Below are 23,669 nucleotides of genomic sequence, written 5' to 3' on the forward strand. Positions count from 1 at the left end.
TGCTTGCTTTAAAAAAATCCATGTTAGAATGGCTGGATAATCCTAAAAATAAGAGGAGCATTTTACGGGTTCAGCCATAGCGGGACTCATAAAATGCTAATTTTAATGTGAGACTGGAACACTTTTTATATAATACAATATATATGCAGCCGTTCTTGATGTGGATTTTTAGAGTACTGATCAAGTCCACAAGATCTATTTTAATGATGCATGCGGTTTGTACTGAGAAATCTTGTGACAGGTCCACTTTAATAGGATTTGGTCTTTTAAAGGGTCCAGACGAGCTGGTTCTCCTTTGAGTATGAGAGAGGGACAATTCTTTTTCTACTTTTTTCTTTTAATAAAGACATGCTTTTTAATCTTTTTTACAGGCACAAAGGACACCATTGCCATCATGATCGGGTTCTTAAAAGGGATGGAGATTGTAGAACTTGTACATAATCGTATCCAGGTGACCATGATTATTGAAGTGGGGAAGAAACATGGATCCTGGATGAACCATTATTCCATATTCTTTGTCTCGGTGTCTTTCTTTGTGGTGACAGCGGCCACAGTGGGCTACTTTATCTTCTACTCGGCTCGCAGGTGGAGACACACAAGGGCTCAGAACCAGAAAATGGTAAGGAAACGCTTGTAATAACACTTGCAGCTTAAGATTCCATGGTTTGCTCGAATTTTATTCAGTCTATCAGCTCTGTGATGTCACATCTGCATGGGTTGTCAGTCTCTGCATGGGAAAAGAAATCCATGAAAAAAGAAAAGATATAACTGCTCTCAGACTTATGCAGTTGATCATATACATGTATGATATTTTATGGTAAATGTTAGACTTTTTTTTTTTTTTTAGATTCGATTGATATATCTCAATCTGCAGTTATGACCCGTTTCTAAGTGTGTAAATCTCTAAAAGGCTGTATAAACTTGAATATGATAATGGTTTGAGATTCTCCATTTTTCTTATAAACTTTGTGAATATTTTAGGTATTAAAAGGCAGTCTTGCTGTTTAGGCCCCCATACACATGAGATGACTGTTGGATGAATGATGCTTCGGCCGACCGTTCAGTCGGCAGCCATCTCGGCCAACTCTTCCATACACGAGCGCACTCATTCGGCCAAGCGCTCTATTGTCTCTATGAAAGTGCCTCTAGATGACATGTCGACTTGTGGCTTATCTGCAGAACAATACGATCAGCAGTCCAAAATTGGACATGCCGATCTACATCTCCACCACGATCAGTCGGCCGGCGGCCCCATACACATTAGACGGTTGGCCAAACCCATCGATATCAGCAGGATCTGCCGACATTAGTGTAGTCTAATGTGTGTGGGGGTCTTAGCAATGTCCAAATTTCTCTACCCATCTCAATTTTGTCATTTATGACATACACATTAGATAAAAAGCCTAATTATATGGCTAAAATTCAACCATTAAGGTGTATCGAAGTTCTTAGAATCACCAGCTGTCTGGGAATTTGTGACTGCCTACAAACCATAGGTTGGCTGCACACTGATGGACATCTGTATTAAAATTTAAAGGTGTACTCTCCATCTGAAAGAGGAGTCCCACTATTGGGTGAACCGCATCCATCCATCACCAAAGGTGGAGCGCTCTCCTGTCACTCCTAGAGGAGTTCTGAAGATAGCCAATTGTTGGAACTCCATTTGAAGACCCACATCCATTAGATATCCCGTGGATATGTCGTAAATATCTGAGATGGGAATACCTTTTTTTTAAATTACATTTAATATTTATTTTATAAAGGATTAAATTGTCTGATTTCTTGTAGAAAAACATTAATCACAAGATGCTCATGACTTTTCAGCTAAATGATATATCGCTATTATGTCCTTATGTGATCGGTTTATTCATAATGGTATCAATAAACAAGTTTTAAAAGGTTTTTCTTCCAATTTTCTACAACCCATAAGCTTGCAGATATTGAAAATAATAAGTGCAGCAATATTCACCTTCCCCCTGCTCCTGTGCTTCCTCTTTGCTACTGCTCACAGTGATTGTTGACTAGCTGCAGCAGTAACGTTTCAACTACAGCACACATCACCGCTGCAGTCACTCACTGGGCTATGGGGCTCATGTAGATGGCAGTAGCCACTGAGTGCAGTGATTGACTGCAGAAGAGACATATACTGTAGTCTCTACATCACCGCTGCAGCTTGTCAAAAATCACAGGAGCAGCAGGTTGGAAAAGCAGCGAAGGACCCAGGCAAAGGTCAGGGTTATTGTGAACATCCACAAGCCTAGGAGTTTGAGGAAAGTTGAAAGAAGAATGACCCTTTTAATACAAAGCAGTGCACGTGGACATACTGCATATTGTTCGTGGCAGTGGTTATTCTAAGTAACCTACAGGGAGTGGATACTGAGTTCTGCACCAGAAACACCTGACAAATACATTAGGGAACACTGAGTTCAGGAGCACAATTCTTCTACCCTTCCCCTATAATTACTTAATTACAATGTGACAATGAATACATAGACTGGAGCACATGGTTTAGGAAACTTTGGATGATGCAATGTCATAATTGAGCTTTTGATGGTCCCATTGTTAAATTGTATATTTTTTGGGGGGTGTAACAGATCTGGTCTCCACCCAGTACAGTAATCCTGGTTCCTTGAAAGCCAGACAGGTTACATTTCTCTATAAGGCAAATTCTGCTTTCAACCTCCAAAAATAATTTCAGTATTTTGCTTTCTGTTGTATAAGTTTTGAATTTTTTTTTTCTGTAATTGATCGCTCATATCTAAATTCACAAATCTGCTTGTTGGTTATTAAGAGACGCCTACCCGGCCTGATTAACCCCTCTTAAGGGCTCCGTCAATTGAGCGCAATATACGGGCGTGTAGTGTCTAAGTGAACATTGGATACCACACAGATGACCAATGTTCTTGAATAGGTCTGTTCAGATGAGGATTTTTTTTGTTTTTTTCCTCATGGACACTCCGGCTGTGTGGAGGAAAAAAAACTCAGCATCAGCATGCACTAGACTGTTCCATAGTCTGGATGAGACCTGCCCATACAAGTCTGTGTGCACGAAAAAAATGGATCCCATATGGATCATCTGTATTGCATCCGTTTTAAGGCAACATTGCAATTAACATAGGAAACAACTATATTTGGTATCGTAAAGATATTTTAACTGATTCATAAAAACGGTCATTGAATGTAAAAAACAATAATTAAACGGACACAAGGACGGCATACTGATGAAAATCCTTGTATGACTCCTGGGCTAAACTGTTTGTCCATCAGTTCTTTCTGGACTATTGTATCCATGACTCAGAGGGAGTGTTGTAGTTTCTATTTATTGTCCTTGATCTGAAACAACGTGACTTTGTGAGTCGAATTCCCAGGCATGCAAATGTGGGCACAGAAACATGATGATAAAATGGCAATAAACTAATAGCTGTTTTAGCATAAAGTATACAGAGATTGTTTTGTCTTAACAATTTATAGCAGTAAGGAGATAAATTACTGTGGGATTTTTTTTTTTTTTTTTTTTTTTTTTTTAATCTTTCTCCTCTGCATAAATGGTTTCCAGTAAATCAGATGTCCTGTGGCCTTCCTGCTTTGTCAACATCAACAACCTAAAAAATCGAACTAAGTCTGTGAGACTGATTACAAAAAAAGCTTCAATCCCACTCCCGGACTTGGGGGCTCAATCACTTACACATTTCAGGATGTGAAATGCTCTTTTGACAATTTAAGAAGGAAAAAAAAAAACCCTTTTATCTAGCGCCTTATATGCTGCAGCATACTAGTAGCCCTATTGGTGCCATATATACATTTACAGGTGCATCTCACTAAATTTAAAATATCATCAAAAAGTTAACTTATTTCAGTTCTTCAATACAAAAAACTAAACTCATATATAGAGTCATTACAAACAGTGATCTATTTCAAGTGTTTATTTCTGTTAATGTTGATGATTGTGGCTTACAGCCAATGAAAACACAAGTCATTATCTCAGTAAATTATAATTCACAAAAAACACCTGCAAAGGCTTACTAAGCGTTTTAAAAAGTCCCTTAGTCTGTTTCAGTAGGCTCCACAATCATGGGGAAGACTGCTGACTTGACAGATGTCCAGAAGCCAGTCACTGACACACTCCAAGCTCCCAGAGTCTGGAGGAAGAGTGGCGAGGCCACAATCCAAGCTGCTTGAGGTCTAGTGTGAAGTTTCCACAATCGGTGATGGTTTGGGGAGCCATGTCATCTGCTGGTGTAGGTCCACTGTGTTTTATCAAGACCAAAGTCAGCGCAGCCGTCTACCAGGAAATGTTAGAGCACTTCATGCTTCCCTCTGCTGACAAGCTTTTTGGAGATGGAAATGTCATTCTCCAGCAGGACTTGGCACCTGTCCACACTGCCAAAAGTACCAATACCTGGTTTATAAACAACAGTATCACTGTGCTTGATTGGCCAGCAAACTCGCCTGACCTTAACCCCATGGGTATTGTCAAGAGGAAGATGAGACACCAGACCCAACAATGCAGACGAGCTGAAGGCTGCTATCAAAGCAACCTGGGCTTCCATAACACCTCAGCAGTGCCACAGGCTGATCGCCTCCATGCCACATTGCCGCATTGATGCAGTAATTGATGCAAAAGGAGCCCCGACCAAGTATTGAGGGCATTTACTGAACATACATTTCAGTAGGCCAACATTTCAGATTTTAAAACCATTTTTCAAGCTGTTGTTATAAAGTATTCTAATTTACAGAGATAATGACTTTTGTGTTTTCATTGGCTGTAAGCCATAATCATCAACATTAACAGAAATATACACTTGAAATAGATCACTCTGTTTGTAATGACTCTATATGAGTTTCACTTTTTGTATTGAAGAACTGAAATTAACTTTTTGATATCCTAATTTTATGAGATGCACCTGTATATGGCATAACCTAGTGCCCATAGAAGATTAGGTGATTGGTCTTTGATAATTAGAGCTTGTGCACGTGACCAATTATCAGACGAGTGCTTTTCATGGATAGCACTCATGCGCAGCCCTGTAGAATAACATGGATACGTGTCCGACATCATTATTTTTGGGGTTTTTTTCTTTCGGACCGAGTGGTCGAAGGAAAAAAATCGGTGAGGTCCAATTTTCATCCCAGCTTTGGAACAAAACAGTCTATGGGTCTGTGGAAAGCATTGGACCGCACTCCGATGACATCCGAGTACAGTCCGATTTTCACGGACTGACACCATGGAGAAGTAGGAGAAACTTTTTTTTTTTTTATCTCCACTTCCGAGAAAAACCTGGTTCCACTCTGATCGAGATGGAGCCGAAAGCCATTAAAAAAACCAAAAATATATGTATTACAGGTTTAGCATCAATCTTCTCCTTTTGTAAAGTGCCATCTGGTTGTTTGTGCTGAAGGCTGCACCAACTACATAGAGCTCCTGTTCTCAGATTGGCTGCTGAAGGAGGGCAGGGTTTGCCAACTTATCAAAAAATCACGGACAGACAATATTTTTTATGGACACATTGGAAAACCATAATAAATCATGATAATTATAATGTGATACATGTCTACAGCCCATTATTCTGATATGAAGATATTAGATGCATTCCAAAATTTTTTTTTTTTTTTTACAAACCGGGCAAAGAAGTGTTCTGTTTTTACAGACTATTCTGGAATTTCAGGATAGAATGCAACCCTGATGGAGGGATATGTGTGACCAGTAGTCCCAATCGCCCTCCTCCAATTGAAAAATATTGTACATGTGAAAGCAGTTGGAGGAGACCTGATGGACAGGTCTGGTCCCATGCTCCTCCGCCAGCAGCCATACGGAGGACAAGACAACTGTGCAATCTGTGAGAAAGTCAGCAATGACAAGTACAGGAGAAGACCTTGTAATATCTATATATTAGTAACTGCCATAAATTATGTCCCCAACACATGTTAAAATAAAGACCATCCCCCCCCCTTTAAAAAATTGTTGGCCAAGTGATTCCTGGGAGAGGAAAGCCAGAATCTGCTGTTCCTCTATGAATTTATGTTGGTTTTTGTTTTCTAAGCAGAAAAAGTTTCTTAAAGGGGTTGTCTAAGCTTAAGAGAGAACCGCATGTGGTCATGATTCCCAGGTACTCTCGGTGTGAGCAGGTGGTCAGGGTGGTCTCGGGACCGCATGTCTGTGAGCCACATGTTTGCGGTTATGTGACCACTAGCCGCGTTCGGGTTCTCTCAATGGAAGTGAATATAGAGCAGCCGGATGAGTAGTGGGCACTGGACCACCAGCTGCTCACACCGGAGAATCATGACAGCAGGCGAACCCCACCTATTACCATTCAGCACACATAGTGAAGCCACTAAAGACTTTTGTCCCAAGCCTTGATAACCCCTTTAACCTATTGATATTTTACATGGGATTATTTGGAAAACCCATTAAAGGCCAGTACGATTTTTTTTTTTTTCTTAGAGAGATTTCTTTGAGTAGCGTGACAGATTTTAATTTGAGATAATTACTTACTCATTTATAGCTGAGGATACTTTATAATGATTTGCCTGATGGAGCAACGTGACCTCAGATCATCGCTCGTATGAATTACTTATGTAAATTGGTTACTTTATAATACAATAAATATTTATAAATTCTATTTAAATTGCATCTTATTGTTTATTTTGAGATCCGGCGGACTATAGGAGTCAGAGCAGATTGAGACAGTTGAAACTAGAATTCCTATTTCCTACCATACTGCCGTGATCTGGATACCTATAGCCGAGCCTCTAGGAGGAATGGTGTCCACCCAGAAATGTAGACACCTGAGAAACCAGTCCATCCTGATGATGGCATCTAATCTTAGTTACAGCTGTTGAATTGGAGAGGTGATAGGTTTAATGTTTTTGTCTCCTGTCACAACACCCACATGCTTCATGAATGCAGGTACGACCCTTGTGACGTAGGTGCTGAACTGAAGGGAAAAAAAAAAAAATGGGTAAACCAGACTAACTTCTCTGCTCGGTGCCGCTGTTCTCCATTTCCTCGTGCTCTGTACTTTCACCCTTGTACAGCAGAATGCTAATAAAGATAATTCTAATCTCATATTATGCAATCTATCTTGTACCAGAAGAGGAATATAACAGTTTGTACTATACGCCCCACTAACCGGGAAGAAGTACTACATGTCCAATAGGCATTTAGGTGGAATGATACTATAATGTGATTTTCCTTGTAGGTGCCACCGTTTTTAGGTGTTTTTCAACTCTGGCACCATTGATGGCCTGGGGCAGACAAAACTTGACTACCGCAATCTTAATATTGTCTATAGACTTTGTACGTGACCCTTTATTAGAACAACTTATGTTTGTATTTTATGATGGTACTTGGGCACTTTTTGGCGTTCCTACTTTATAAACTATATATTTTTGCAATGCATCGAGGTGGCAACACTGCCATTTATGAATTGGCCAACTATGGAGGAGTTATTTTGGAAATGTATGGCACAATGAAATGGGCTTCTTCGTTTGGCACCAACATGGTGCTGCTCAGAGTACTTTTTTAATGTTTTTTTTTTTTTTCCATCAGCGTGTTAGATCCAAATTTCTTTTTTTTTTTTTTTTCCCCTTTCAACACATGAATGCATGTTCCAGACATGAAAACACTGATCAAACCTATAGGACAACACAGACATTTGTATGAGGTCTTGTGCAATAATCAACTGAGAAAGGAAAACTTTACATGGCCAATGTGTTCCTTCGTTATTGTGAAATCAGTGTTTGAATTCATAAGCAATTGAGGTTGAAGAACTATGGTAGATCTGAAGCCTCTGTCACTCCAGCTCTATTCCCCGGCCTTATGCCGTCTTCTCTTTCTTGACTGACTGCCTCTATGCTGTGACTTCAAGCAAATGAGCCATCAGTCAAGCGGGAGGCGGTGGATGGGAAATAGAGCTGGAGTGGCAGAGGCTTCAGAGCTACCATAGCCTTTCAATCTTATTTGCATATTGATCCAAACGCTAATTTCTTAGTAATGGAGGAACGGACTGGCCATGTAAAGGTATTGATGGTCTTTACATTGAAAGAACTTAATGTGCCTATAAATAAATTGGGGGTATGATATCCTGCTGATTCCATTTTGAACATTACCACATTTCAGTTTTTCTCTATATACATATATTTTATTTGCCAGTAATTTGTGTGCAGTGTTTGTACTGATAAGTCCTTGGTAAATGTCGATAATTTGCCCGTATCTATGAAGCAATATTGAATGTGTCGGCCGGAGACTGCTCTGTCTACAAGTACTGCTTAACCCCTCCTGTGTGAGGAACAAACCCGCTATCTGCCTGCTTTTGTTGGGTAGCTGGCCAGCTGATATGGTAATACACCTGCACAGCTGATTGAGTTGTAAAGTGAGTGACTGGCACAGGCTATCTCTGCACGTTCTTCTGCGCTTGTGGAATTTGACAATTGGTACAGATCTATATATATATATATATATATATATATATATATATATATATATATATATATATATATATATATATATATATATATATATATATATATATATATATATATATATATATATATATATATATATATATATATATATATATATATATATATATATATATATATATATATATATCTATCTCTAGCTCTCTCTGGTTTGCACAGCTAAATATGCATCTGTCTATCTGCAGTGTTTGGTTTAATTTGGTCCTTTTAAAAATTATATTGTGGATAAATGCACTACATTTTTTTTTATTACTATTTATTTAGTTTAATGGTTACACCCACAATTTCCGGTGCTCGCCAACACTTAATGTCCCCGTACAAGTCTGACTAATGTCAGTTGTTCCTGTTGATTTTGGCCGGTTCTGCCCCCTAATGACTTTGAGGGTCTCATAACTCCCCCCACATCCCACTAATAATAGATATGCAAACTGGAAAGCATTTCATTTGGGGTAATGGGTCTTTAGTTTTGATTTGCTCGTAGTTGTTTCCTGATCTTGTTAATGTATGGTTTTTAGTCATTCGGCTTATTGTCATACAAATAATTCAGTATTAAAGCAATATATAGTTACTTTCTCTGGAGGCGGACTGAACATTACATTTAAAACTTTTGGGTCCGATACTTGAAAGTATTTACGTCAGTGTTCTGGAATAAAATACTTTAATTTGGCGTTTTTACGCCAGTTCCAGCCAACTTCACCAAAATGGGCAGAACATTGGTAGGATGGGACGTGGCTAAGCCTGTCACTTTACTAGTGTAAGATTTTCCAGAAATGTACTCTAGTTCCTGACTGGAGTAACGTTTCTGGCACAGGTGCAAGGCAGTTAAGAGATGTGTCTAATTCATTAAGTAGCATGCACCTCCTAACTGGTTAGGCACGTTGTACTCCAGCAAACCCATCTGTTAAGATTGGTGTGCCCAATGCTGGTCTTAATGAATTGGCCCCTCTGTCTAAAATTGGTGCTTTCGATCAGTAGAATGGAGTTCTGACCCCAGTCGAGATATTTTGAGACCTTGAGTACAGGATTTTCGACTTAAAAAAAAACATATCTAATGCACAAAATACCACAGAAAAAGAGGAGATACTTGCCAACGCTTGGTTAAAGTACCAATTAGCTGCAGGATGCATCCGGGCCCCAGTGGCATGATGGAGGAAGTACATTGCAAAAAGCCTGATGAACAAGTGATGCACCCCCTGGGCCTTGGGGTACTCGGTAGCCGGGTGGTCGTTGCTAGGGGAGATGTCACAGTGGCGGTGACCCGGTCCGGGACCCAGGGCGGTCAATAAAAGTGGAATTTGGGAAAGGGGATTTTCAGCAGCAGAAGGGAAGGAAGGGAGACACAGATTCTCTACTTCGTGGGTAGGCGGAGCCCCATAGGATAGTCACCTCAGATTGGAAAATGGCGACCGGCCCCTCCAGTATATAGGCTCCTCCTACTCCCATGTTCATCAGTCTTTTTGTCTGAGGATAGTCGCTGCTTCGGCAGCTCCTCAGAAGAGTTATTTTATATCCAGCGAGTCCTGGACCCCCCGTGGTCTAGAGGTCTCTGGGGGTCTCGGTGCTGCTGAGACCCCTGACCCTCCCCTGGCAGCTCTGTGTACCCCTTGAGGAGGTTCCCACTTATGCCTGCCGGCCCCGGGGGATACAGGGCGCTCCCTGGCGGAGGTGCACACCACACATCTGAGAGGGTCCCTGCGTGCTCCGCCATAGGGGGGGAGCAAAGGGCCATGGCGCCACACATCCCTAAGGATCCCTGTGGCGTTCAGCCGGGTAAGTGCTCTTTGGTCTAAAGAGTATCTTTGACGGCTACGGCAAGTGTACTGCCTGTGTGTTTCTTGTCTATTTCAGACGCTGCCTTGACTGGGGAGCAGAGACGGAGGCCAGTAATTTTTATTTTTATTTGCGCATGCTTTTTCGTTTTTGCTTCCTGCCTTCATTAAGGCAGGAAGCTCCCTGTATTGGCGCGCGTTTTCTTGCTTTTATTGACTTGCTTCCTGCCTTCATAGAGGTAGGAAGTTTTCTGCCCTCGTTTTTGTTTGAATAAGCGCGGGCTTTGGCGGGGGGCGTGGCTTAGCGTCTCCTGGCTTTCTGCCGTCATTACTTAGGCAGGAAGCGCTTGGTTGAGCGTGCGCTGGCGGTCCCTGCTCCTCTCTCCAGCGTCCAGCGGTGCCTCCTGCTCTCTGCTCCCCGTCCGTCCACACACTTAGGAGGAGCGGTCGCCGCAGTACCGGTGAGTCCCCTCTGCCTCTGGCAGGGGTTCTTTGTCAGTGCTGTCTCTCCAGGCTACCTATTAGGAGTCGCCAGGAGCACTGCCGCTTTCTCTCCTAAAGCTATTTACTTCACTGACCTTTTAGGCTGTGTAGTATTATAGTTGCTGTGATGTTAACCCCTTCTGAAAAAGTGGAGCTTTAGGGGAAACACATGGTGTTTAAGGGAGTTTCCCCCTATTGATTTTTTGCTCGGCATTTCTGGGGTAGCTCTTTTCTAAGGGTGAGCTTTAACCCTTCAGAGCCTGTCGTATATATATATATATATATATATATATATATATATATATATATATATATATATATATATATATATATATATATATATATATATATATATATATATATATATATAATGTGTGTGTGTATGTGTTTTGAAAACAGGCTGTGCAGCTTTCACACTTTTTTGCCATCCTTGTTGTACATCCTGGCATCTGGTGTGGGTGGCATGTCGGATCAGGGGCCTGGGAGTGCGGATCGGTCTCCTGATCCGTTTCAGGTTCAGTCGCACGCCTCTGATACACTCAGGCCTTCTACTACATCAAGTTCAACGCTCAGTGATGTTAAGGTGGAGGCGCTCACTCGCTCCATTGATAGTCTCTCTAGTCTCCTGGGACAGTGGGTGTCAGCTAGATCACACCCGATGCCACAAGGTAAAAAGCGCCGCAAGACTATGGTGGCGTTGTCTCCCTCGCAGAGCGCATCAGAGGCTTCGGATTCACCAACAGATTCGGTTGATGAAATTTCTGAGTCCGAAGAGGAGGATCAACAGGATCGCTCTGTTTCTCTTTCTGGTCGCGTAGATGGGCTTATTAAGGACATGCGGGAAGTATTAGAGCTGTCTGAAGAGCCAACAAGACCGTCTAGGTCGGGCCGTCTGTATCAGAAGACGCGCCGTGTTCGTTCTACATTACCTGCGCATGAGGAACTTAACGAAGCGGTGGAGAAGGAGCGTCAGTGTCCGGATAAACTCTTCCGAGGAACGCGTTTTTTTGATGCCCTATATCCCTGTGCCAAGGAGATGGTTACTAATTGGGTTCCCTCTCCTGAGGTGGATATATCTGTCTCAGCTGACCAAGTCTTCCCTGCTTCCTGTTAAAGGGAGAGCCAATCTTCAGGATCCTTTGGACAGAAGATCGGAGTCAGCGGCGAAATCCATCTATGAAGCCGCGGGTCATGGTTTCTGAGCGGCCTTGGGGGCCATGTGGGCCGGTGAGGCTTCTCTGCGGTGGTTGGATCAGCGGCGTGGCAGGATGGGACTTCGCGTTCAGAAGTGGAAAAGCTTTTTCAGCGAATGGAAGAAGCTATGTGTTATGGCAGAGATGCAGTACTGGACACTGCTTCAATTCTGTCCAGGGCTCAGGCTTCAGCAGTCACGATTAGAAGAGCTCTGTGGCTTAAACAGTGGACCGGGGATGCAGTATCCAAACAGGGATTGCTTAGTCTGCCATATAAGGGCGGTCACCTCTTTGGTTCAGATCTTTCGGAACTAATTGCCAAAGCTAAAGCTAAGGTTGTTACTCTGCCTGGGGGAAAAAGGCAGTGGCATCCACAGCCAGCAGGACAGGGCCTGGCAGAGGTCTTCGGTCCTTTCGGGCCAGGGGACGATTCAGTCAGCCTTCTTGGAGATTGGGTCGTCCCTCATCCTCCGGCAGATCCGCCCAGAAATCTCGTACTCCTTGGAAGCAACGGTCCCGTCAGGACAGACGGGAGGTTGATAAAAAGTCCGCTAAGGCTGACTGACGCCAGGGATCTCGGGTGGGAGGTCGTCTGCTACAATTCGGGTCGATCTGGGCATCCCACATAGCAGACGCCTGGGTGACACGGGTTATGTCGGCAGGCTAATTCATAGTTTCATTCGCTGCCTCCAGACAGGTTTCGTCTGACGGGCATTCCGTCCGTGCCAAGACTGGCTGCCGCACTGTTTCAGGAGGTCGACTCTCTCCTACAGCAGGGTGTGGTGGTTCAGGTTCCTCCGGAAGACCAGGGAAAGGGGTTTTTATTCCAACCTTTTTGTGGTCCCCAAAAAGGAGGACAAGTTTCGTCCGGTGCTGGATCTCAGGGATTTGAATATTTACGTCCGGACACGGAAGTTCCGCATGGAGTCTCTCCGATCGGTGATAGCGCACCTGTCGCAGTACGATTTCTTGGTGTCCATAGACATCCGCGACGCCTATTTGCATATCCCTATCGGCAGGGCTCACCAGCGTTTCTTGCGTTTCGCTATAGGTCAAGCCCATTACCAGTTTGTGGCCCTGCCTTTCGGGTTGGCCTCAGCTCCCAGGGTTTTTACAAAAATTCTGGCTCCTCTCATGGCACTTCTTCAAAGACAGGGGGTTACGATCCTCCCCTACCTGGACGACCTGTTCATAGTGTCACCCACAGCGGAGGAGGCAATATCGGCTCGCGATCTCTCCCTTCAGTACCTGATGGACTTCGGGTGGCTGATCAATTGGAAGAAATCGTCATTGGAGCCAGCACAGTCCATTATTTTCCTGGGGATGCAGTTCGATACTGTTCGGGCAGTTGTGTCCCTGCCTCCTGTCAAACAGACGAACCTTCGTCTTCTGGTCCAGGCTATGAGGTCGGTGCTGTCAATGTCCCTTTGGGAATGCATGCGCCTTCTGGGTCAAATGGTGGCAACTATGGAAGCAGTACCATTTGCACAATTTAATTCCCGGGATCTCCAGAGCCTTATTCTGACCCATAGGGATCGATTGCTAACTTCTCTGGATCGCTTGGTCATTATCTACCGCAGGGTGCGAGAATCTCTTGGATGGTGGTTACGTCCGGAGACTCTATCCATGGGGAAATCCTTCCTTCCTCCGAGATGGTCGGTGGTGACAACCGATGCCAGCCGGACAGGCTGGGGGGGGGGGGGGGGGGGGAGTTTGGAACGACCTCTGGATTCAGGGGGTCTGGTCGCCAAAGGAGTCGTCTCTCCCGATCAACATTTTGGAGTTGAGAGCAATATTTCTCTGTCGCGTACATCAACCACCAAGGCGGGACGAGGAGTTCCAGTCTCATGTCGGAGGTCTCTCGGATCCTGGTCTGGGCCGAGTCCAAAGTTCCAGCAATCTCTGCAATTCACATTCCAGGGGTGTTGAATATCTCGGCGGACTTCCTCAGTCGCGAGCAAGTGGACCCTGGGGAATGGAGTCTCCATCCAGAAGTGTTTTCTCTGCTGTGTTCCCGTTGGGGGACTCCTCAGGTGGACTTGATGGCATCCAGGCTGAACGCCAGGGTTCCGACGTTCATGTCCAGGTACAGGGACCCGGAGGCGGTGGCGGTGGATGCTCTAGTGGCCCCGTTGGGTCAGTTCAAGCTGATCTATGCGTTTCCGCCAATATCCTTACTACCTCTGGTGATCCGACTGATCAAACTCGAAAGGGTATCAATAATTCTGATAGCACCAGACTGGCCGCGGAGGACATGGTATTCGACGCTGGTGTCTCTTCAGGCGGCACCTCCGTTTCCGCTGCCCCTTCGCCCGGACTTGCTCACTCAGGGGCCCATTCATCATCCGGACCTGAGGTCCCTTCGTTTGACGGCGTGGCTCTTGAGACCGAGATCTTGACCCGTCGCGGTTTTTCGCCCGAGGTCATTGCTACCTTGCGGGCGGCCCGGAGTCCAGCTACGTCCAGGATTTATCACAGAACTTGGGAGTCTTTCTATTCATGGTGTTCTGGATCCTCAAGAAACCCGAGGGTTTTTTCCATCCCCCAACTTCTTGGCCTTTCTGCAATCTAGTCTGGCCAGGGGTTTGGCAGTTAGTACGGTGCGGGGACAGGTATCTGCTCTTTCCGCACTTTTTAGGAAGGCTATTGCCTCTCACAGGGATGTGCGCTCTTTTTTTTTTTTGCGGAGTCGCACGTCAGTTTCCGCCACGGAGGGCAGTTGTGGCACCATGGCGGCTTAATCTAGTCCTGGAAGCCCTTCAGCATAGGCCTTTTGAGCCTATGGATTCTGCTAAACTTTCACTACTTTCTTGGAAGGTGGCCTTCTTGGTGGCAGTCACCTCTTTGAGAAGGGTATCGGAATTGGCAGCACTTTCTTGCTCACCTCCTTTTCTGGAATTTTTTCCGGATCGCGTGGTGCTTCGTACTCGTGAAGATTTTTTGCCTAAGGTAGTGTCACAATTCCACATTAATCAGGACATTGTGCTGCCTTCTCTTTGTCCAGGACCTAAGAATCCAAGGGAGCGGGCCTTGCACTCGTTGGACTTAGTGCGGGCATTGAAGTTCTATCTTACGATCACTCAAGGTTTTCGGAAGTCGGACTCTTTTTATAATTTCGGCAGGTCGTCGGCGTGGTCAACGTGCTTCCAAAGACACGATAGCTCGGTGGATCCGTTCAGCTATCCTGGAAGCGTACCGGCTCAAGGGCGAGCCTTGTCCGGTTAAAGTTAAAGCTCATTCCACGAGAGCCATTGGCTCATCGTGGGCTTTTCGTCAGGGGGCCTCGGCAGCGCAGCTCTGCCGGGCGGCCACCTGGCGCTCCGTTCACACCTTTACGAAGTTTTATAAGGTGGACATAAGTGCTTCAGCCGATGCGGCCCTGGGACGCAGGGTCCTGCAGGCGGCGGTAATTTAAGTTATCCCTTTACTTAGTTTTCCGTTATTTAGCGCGGTTTGCGCTCTTGCCTAAGTTTTGGGTTATGGAAGCTTCTGCCTCTATTTCCCACCCTTAAGTAGGTACTGCTTTAGGACGTCCCACGAAGTAGAGAATCTGTGTCTCCCTTCCTTCCCTTCTGCTGCTGAAAGCCAGATTTTGGTAAGAACTTACCTGTAAAATCCTTTTCAGCGAAGGAAGGGAGACACAGCACCCTCCCAGGGCAGAAGTGTTTTTTTGTGTTTCTAGATGCAGCGCGTCTCCTTCCTGATGTCGATCTTCTGGACTTGGTTTCCGCTCTACGGCTCTCCTTCCAGTTTCGCCAGCTCTACACAGTTGTCAGGTCCAATGGGGTATGCCTAAGACTGTGTGTTTCTATTACATAACCTGTTTTCTCTCATTTCTGAAATTTCAGAAGGGGATATGTTGTTCTGCTGGTTGGTCTGCTCTTCCTTAGCTTGTGTACGGACTGATGAACATGGGAGTAGGAGGAGCCTATATACTGGAGGGGCCGGTCGTCATTTTCCAATCTGAGGTGACTATCCTATGGGGCTCCGCCTACCAACGAAGTAGAGAATCTGTGTCTCCCTTCCTTCCTTCGCTGAAAAGGATTTTACAGGTAAGTTCTTACCAAAATCCGGCTATAGCTTTTATGAAATGTTCATGACGCCACCTGTGGTATGCGGCTATATGGAGCCGCCGCTGCGGAGCAGGTCCTCTGGAGCTGATGTCAATGCAGCAGAGTTGGTTCAGCTCTCCACAGGTAGAGCTAAGCTCCAGGGCGGTGCGGTGATGGTAGATGATGAAGTAACTGTGGTTGTGCAGTGTGGTGCAGGGGATGATGGTGCAGCAATTATTCAGAGACACTGGGGTGCAGTCTTCAGGGTTTTTACTTGCGAATCTCGCGTTGCTCCTGTTTACAACTGCAGTTCATAACCACCCACATCGTCCGGTGTTTACTCAGGGAGGGGTTCAGCAAACCCTCAGGTAATTCAAGAGCACTTAGCGGGACCCCTTTCTGTGTGTCCCTCCTGGTCGTCTTCCTGCACTGGCTCTCGCCCTCCTGCCCTGCGCCTCGCAGTGTCCCAAGCCGGTAACCGCAGATCTTGGCGGGCAACCTGAAGTTCCCTGGATCTTGTGTGGCTACCTTCTTGGCGATTTAATTGCGGCTGTGGCAACTACACCCTGAAAATGTAGAAGCCTCCGGTTTCTAGTTGAATATTGCAATTCTCACTAGTTGGGGGCCGGTCCCCTTTGCGGCCTGATCCTTCCACTCTTGGTAGATTCGGGCGTACGGGTGGCTGCCAGCACGGTCCGTACCCCTAGGATCCTCTTTCCTTCTGGAGCCTTCCTTCTTGCTCCTCTCCTCTTCAGTCAGACCTCCTGGGCCTCTCACTCAGGCCCGCTCCTCCCTGAGCAGAGCTTCTGCTCCCACTCCTACTCCTCAGACTAAGCCCTCACTTCCAAGATGGTTCCCCCTTTTACATCCTTCTGTCTGTGCTCCCCTAAACTACATCCTCCACCCACACCCACTACATAGTTCCACCCTCCAGCTAGGGACCAGGGACTGTGCTCCCCCTTAGAAGCAATCTCGCCCTGCCCCCACTGAAGTGGAATGTGTTGGATGCAGGTGTTTTGGTCCCGGGCAGTACTCTACCCTTACCTGACAGTGAGATACCACACCACTGGGTGAGATGCAGTACCTCTGTGGTGACTGAACCCTCAGGGGCGCCACACGAGCACTCGCGCACCTACCATTCACAAGGGGTGGCTGCTTATCAATGCACACAGATAAGGCTTATATGAGGCGTTATTCACATGGTTCCATGTTTGTTGCTTTGATTTTTAGGTGTTAAAAGGTTGACTTTTGCTTTTAGAACTTGTATACTTGCCAACATTTGATTACCAAATGCAAAACCCAAAATGTTCTGTGATACAGAAGCAATAAGTTAATACACGGAGTACAGATAAGTTATGTGTATTCCAAGTTGGTGATACTTTAAGCTAAACTGTAGAACCCACATGTTCTTGATCTACCTGGCAGTGACCTGACCTTGGTGAAATAATCTCCATAGCTTTATCAGATTTTTTTTTTTTTTTTTTTTTTACGTTCATACTTTTCATGTCGACACATGAAAGCGCACACCTGAACAAGTCTTACCCAGTTACCCACTTCTACCATATTTTCCATGTTTGAGTGTCTGCTACTAAAGCGAAGAGCAAGAATGACCTCTGCTATACCTGGAAGAAGCTGTACATTGATGCACGTATGCCTGTATAATACACACTGATGAGCCCGGGGAATGCACCTAAAATACAGTAATCTAGCAGTTTAGGTAAAACCACAATGTCAATTGGCTTATCAGACTGGAAAACCAATGAGAAGTGTAGAGACTGATGTCTGAAACGGGCTAGAGGGCAATAAAAAAGATGTGTAGAAAGGTGCACTTATCCGATACAAGTTTTGTGAATGAGGGTTCCTTGAAACACTCTTATCTTGATAGTCTTGCAGTGTAAACAGGCTACCGATCATCAAATGTACAAGCAAAATGCTTGTTCATTGGGTGAAATGATCTTTTGCCTGGCTTAAAAGATCTTAGTTCTCGACAGCGCATTGTTCTGTGTAAATGGGACCTGTGCTGGTAAGAACATTGGCAGGCTAAAGCACTGTACGATGTATTACTGATCATTCTGTGTGCATATTAAATGCGATCGTCCTGCCTAAACAGGCTATTAAATGACCACCAATTGGCAAGTATGTATCGATCGGCAATCGTTTAACATCACTGGTTGGGTAGTGTAATCCACTTTAAGTTAAGGCCTACATTAAATCAAAGCATATTGCTGGTTGAATGATCGCAACCTTGACAGACATACACATTTCGGTTCATACTGCCTGTTTAAGTTGTTCAACCCAGCCACTCATGTTCAGTGTAGCAAGGCAATAAATAAAGGATTTTTCTGGGTATATTCATTCAAGGAAAGATCTTTCATAGACTAACCATCCTCCCCTGAAAGTATATTCCCAGAAAGATAATTCTCCCATATTTTGGCCAAAAAAGTCAAACGTGCCCTCTAGAGTTCAAACAATCTTGGCCTGTGATCAATCAGCTAAACTGATGAGCAATTGTTTTATAGTTCATCGAAATGGACAATTTCAACCAAAACTGTGTAGTATCCTTTATTAACATGGAGTCCCAATGACATAACATAATCACCCTGGACGCCACTATCTTCATAGAGAAATCAATAATTCGAAGTGTTGTAGGAAAGCAAGGAGGTAAGGTTCTGGATGGTAGATGTCTGTAGTGTAAGCTGTAGCAGTAATACTAGGTTACTGAGAGGGTTTGATGTGACTGGATTTTGGGTCTGGGTTTTTGGAGTAGCCAAAAGAACCTGTAGGTGAAAAGTTGATTTCGGTCATCCAATCAGGGGTTAAAGGCCTAATAAGTTGCGTTAGCTCAGAAGTGCGGAATGTGAGACTGGAGACAGGCAGAGTTGCTGGTCAGTCTGCTCTGCAAAGAAGAGTGCTGGAGCCAAACAGAGGTGTTTGGTGAACACATTTAATAGAAGTGTGAGCTGCTGCTGGGAATACAGAGGTTTGTGAGGCTGCTATATTTATTTTGTTTCATTCTGCCTGAAGAAAAGGGCTGTTTGTTATCCATTGATACTGAAGGAAGTTTGTTTTTGTCTTGGAGCTGTAAAGTTTATGATTGACAATAAACTGCATTCTATTTTGATATAAAACCTGCGGCTACCCAAAAGCGTGAACCCCCTACAGTGTGTATATATTGTGCAGAGATGATGTCCCCTTGGGCAGCACTATTGGGCACAGTTATCTTTTGCACTCTAATGATTGAGTAGGAGCATTGTGCCCAACTATAGGGAACAGACACAGTTCTCTTAAAAATTTGAGGGCACTGTGGCATCAGAAAAAATCTCCCCCGCCCCCATTAAAAATTCCGGCAGCTCTGTCTGATATCTTTTGTTTTTAATCCCTGGCTGAACTTGAGGCGTGCCTCCCTGATGGAACCATAGCTGCATTCAATGAAAATACATTTGCAATTAGTCAGAACTGCTCTGAATTCAATCAATTCCTGTAAACTTTTTTCACTTTTACCTTGCTACCAAACAGTATAAGGAACTGATCAGCTGACATAGTTGCCATTTCCGTGAACTATAAAGAATCCCGCAGTACAAGAAAGGCTACTAATATGATGATCTCAGTATGTTAAGTGACGTTTGTCCTGGTAACTAGAATATTATTCACCAACAGTCTCTTCGCAATCTGATATATCTAATTATTCCGGCTGTTGTCTCTTTGCTAGTCACGATGGATAGATAATCATTTTTTTTTCTACTCTAGTAAAACCTAAGTGGATACAATTGAATCCATGGGACCAGTCGGCGTCCCATTTTCTTTGTTTCCAAAGGAAAATTCTTCAATTTTTAAAAAAAAAAAAAAAAAAAATTATTTTTTTTTTTTATATTATATATATTTTTTGCTCTAAACTTCCTGCCTCTTCTCAGTTCTGCAAATTTGACTGATAATTTTTTACAATTCCTTGTATGCCACTACTGGGGATGCAGAAGTGTAACTTGAAGCTTTGTCCCAAAGCAAAATCTGTAACCAAGCTCGTCCCATCAATCACGTATGATAAGCGAGTGGTTTCTTTTGAGTCACCTTAGACTCCAGCCTCAAGTGCAATGGCAGCTTCTTTGTTTCCTATAGATAAACCCTTGGTGAATGAATGGCTGTGTTGGTACACATACAGTATTTGCAATTGAGAAGCCTGTTAAAGCGGCTAAAAGAGTTATATAGAAATCTAATGGTGATCAAATTGAACCAAGCATAAAACCAAGAAATACCCAAATTTTCCTTTTGGAATTTGACATTTACCAGTGTTTGTTTCACTTCTTTTTGTATTTTAGAGAGAGCTACTTATGAAGTGATGTCATTATTCCAGATAAGTTGTATCGATTTAATCTTTCTAGGAATTGAGGAACAGTTTAAGATGTTTGGTGCTCCAATTTACTTTCACTCCCAATCCAAAGCATATCATTCTGATAAGATGATAGAATAAGATACTTTCCATTGCAGATTTCTTCTAACCATAAAAAGCTTAGTAATCTGTGTAACCTTTCTCCTCTGACCTAAAAGGCACCATTCAATGCTCTACAGTTCCTACATTACAAGTCAAACAACCCTATCTGTTATTTTACGTAGCTGGGGAAGATGCTTTGGTGTGTATTTTCTTCGACACTGAAGACTTCTTAGGTTTTCTACCATCTTGTATGTGTAGACTTTTGTCGGTATGCAATGTTCAGCTCCATTTTTAACTACTATGCTTTATTCTTGCAGAGAAAGCTGAAAGATGAAGCCAAGAATGCAATTGGCCAACTGCAGTTGCGCACCATCAAACAAGGAGATAAGGTAATGTTGGTTGAGCTTCCAATGTCATGGGAAAATATCATTATTATTTCCATATTCTAAGAGCAAGGGTTTTGTTCAATAGTTCAAATAATATCCACTTGATCCATAATCACAAGGTTTTCCAATCTAGAAACTCATGGTAATGTTCTATATAAAGCTTTTCTTATATTTTACTCCTGTTGGTATTTGGCTTCCAAAAAGAAGGCTCCCATCATGTTGGCAGGTTCGGCCAACAGTCAGATGTGCGTGTAGTTCTCCCAACTTTTCCGATGTCAGGGGAGAGAAGGATCCGGCATGTCCGATTTCAAACTGCCGATCCTTTTTGTTCTTCGGCTGATTTATGCCAATGCCAAAAAGTACCTGGCAGCGGCTCGCTCATGCAGAATATAGAAGCACTTGGCCAAGCAAGGAGTTCCTGTGTTGAGTTGGCTTAACGACCGGCTGACCCAACCGTTGACCGACACCTAACTATTATATATAGGGTACTGGAGTCTGCTCTCGGGTACTCTGGGTATATGACATTGTAAACCGTACATAATATAACTAGGTGACCCATGACCATTTTGAGGAAATGCTGCAATGCTTAAAGATCAAAGTTAAACAGGATTTGATCACAAACTTTTAGCAGTTTGAGCACCCAATCTACCTAAAACTAATCTATCCCTTCTATAATGTATGTTAACAAGCATAAACGATGGATTAATTTCATGTGAAGACTGTTACCGTATCTTTGTTTTGGAGCGTTCTGGTTTTGTTTCCATATCCCAGAAACTTATTTTACACTTACTGATTGAAACTAGTGTGTAGATTTCACCTCTTGACATTGTGTTACATTTTCTGACATGAATTCTGCCAAAAGCCACAATGCTCAGATTTCTGAACACCTGTTTTACATGGTGAGGAAACTGGATCCCCTGTATACCCTGCACTGTGAGCCTGTGCAGTGATGGCCGAGGCGAATGGAAGCGGAGTCATTACGCAGTTTAGTGGATTACACAGATTTTAGCTTTTTGGTGCCGTGAAATACAGAGGAGGATGTAGGTCTTCCAACACCCAAAGCAAGGACTCAGTTTGGAGCCCCCCACCCTGGCCTCAACACACATGCAATTTGCACACTTAGTTACGTGTCGACGAGCTGCTCTCCCTAATTCTTTCTGAGAGAAGCAGGAAGATAAGATAGTTGTCATGTGAACGTCAGTATGAAAATCGCATATGGTGGCCATGTGATGACTGCTGGAACCAGCAAGCAGAGCTGAATCCTGACGGTGAGTATATTACACGCTGTTAGGATTGGCATGCTGCAGGGCTTAATCTTCTAATTAAAGGACTTGCTCAAGATGAAAGTCTGCAGTTGACTTCAGACTTCTGAATTCTCACAGCGCATGCAGTGTAAGCTTTTAGGATCCTCCCTTGCACAAGTATGCAATTTGTATGCTTCTGGCCACATTCCAATTAGACTTGTCCAGCCCCACTCAATTTATTGTCATTGAGTGAGGCCACACACGTCTAGTTGGCATGTGTCTGCACATATGCAAATCAATGACACCAGAGAATCCTGACCGTGTGCAGTGCACACTGTGAGAATTCAGAAGTTTGCAGTCACATTGACTGCAGACTCATCACAAACTTTGACAATCTCTTTTAATGCTCCTAACGGAAATAAAAATATGAGCATTAGTCAGTATCACAAAAAAAAAAAAATTTACATCCAGGTAGGTAGGTAGGTGATGTCTCTGGAGTCATTCTTTCTTTTCTTCTTCATCTTGTTCAGACTTCATGATGACTTTTTTCCATCCACAGCAGTCTCTGCAGACTTCCATCTTCTCTCGTCTTCTACAGCACATCCACACAATGCACTTAAAGATAGCAGAGTTATTATAATGCTCCTGAATAAAAATATCTGCCCTACGCTAAGCCCCTGAATAAATAATTGCCTCTCACTATATTTCCTGCACAAAATATGACCCCCCACACTGTCCCTCTTATGGTACCTGCCCTCCACACTGCCCTCTCCTTACCATGTTGAACCCCCTCTTCACACTATCCTCTCAGTGTATCCCCCCTATAAAGCAAAGTCTCTATACTGTCCCGCCTTTTTACACACACCACACCACGCCCACTCGCTCATGCTCACTCGCTCACACTTCAGTCACGTTTCCACTTCCCTCCTCATGCTGTCTTCTCACGCTGCTGACCATACTCCGCACACCTCTCATCACGCTAGTTCCCCATACTGTGTCCGCACACATACTGCAAGTGTGGAGCACTTACTGCTGATGCTGTTTTCACTTCTGGATGCTGGCGAGTGACGTCAGCAGCATGATCACATGACCTGATCACGCTGCTGTCGCTCTGAGCCGTCTGAACTTGCGTCTGAAAGAGACGTGAATACAGTTGAACGCTGGGAGCCGATCCACTGCACATTCTGTGAGCCGGCTGTCAGTTTGACAGCTTGCTCAGAGAAAGGCCGAATCTCAGTCTGGGGGGGTGGCAAAATGCAGCCACTGGGGGAGACTCCTTGGACCGCTGTGGTAGGCAGCCCGACTGCGATCTCTATCTATATACGCCTCTGACAAAATGGTACACGATATGACCGTTATCTGCTCCAATAGCAACTGCGATAACTACACCTGGGTCAGTAAGGTTATACCCCAAGGGACAGTTTCTATTGTTTTCTAATAATAAGGTAGATTGGGCATTCAAATTCAATCATTTTGTTCTCTCACTAGATAACTCTGTGCCAAAGGTTTATGTGAGCAGCGTTCTCTCTGCTCATTGAATACAAATGCTCTCTAGGCCGAGCCAAGCATTCATTATTTTTTTTTTTTTTGAGGGAATACAGAAAACTTGGCTATTGGACTACAGGCTGGCCACAT

General features: G+C 44.0%; 1 protein-coding gene across 2 annotated transcripts in view; it reads left to right on the top strand.

The window, feature by feature from the left end:
- The window catches only part of RNF128 (ring finger protein 128), a 278,328-nt gene that overhangs the window by 235,119 nt on the left and 19,540 nt on the right, over nucleotides 1-23,669 (top strand). For both annotated transcript variants that reach the window (XM_073641194.1, XM_073641193.1), the window contains exons 2-3: nucleotides 372-619; nucleotides 20,722-20,793. In XM_073641194.1, the coding sequence (XP_073497295.1) occupies nucleotides 372-619; nucleotides 20,722-20,793 (320 nt within the window). The remainder of the gene's footprint in view (nucleotides 1-371; nucleotides 620-20,721; nucleotides 20,794-23,669) is intronic.

Source organism: Phyllobates terribilis, unplaced genomic scaffold (assembly GCF_046119375.1).
Source record: "Phyllobates terribilis strain yellow unplaced genomic scaffold, ASM4611937v1 Scaffold_7__3_contigs__length_470593459, whole genome shotgun sequence".
NCBI classification, from domain to species: Eukaryota; Metazoa; Chordata; class Amphibia; order Anura; family Dendrobatidae; genus Phyllobates; species Phyllobates terribilis.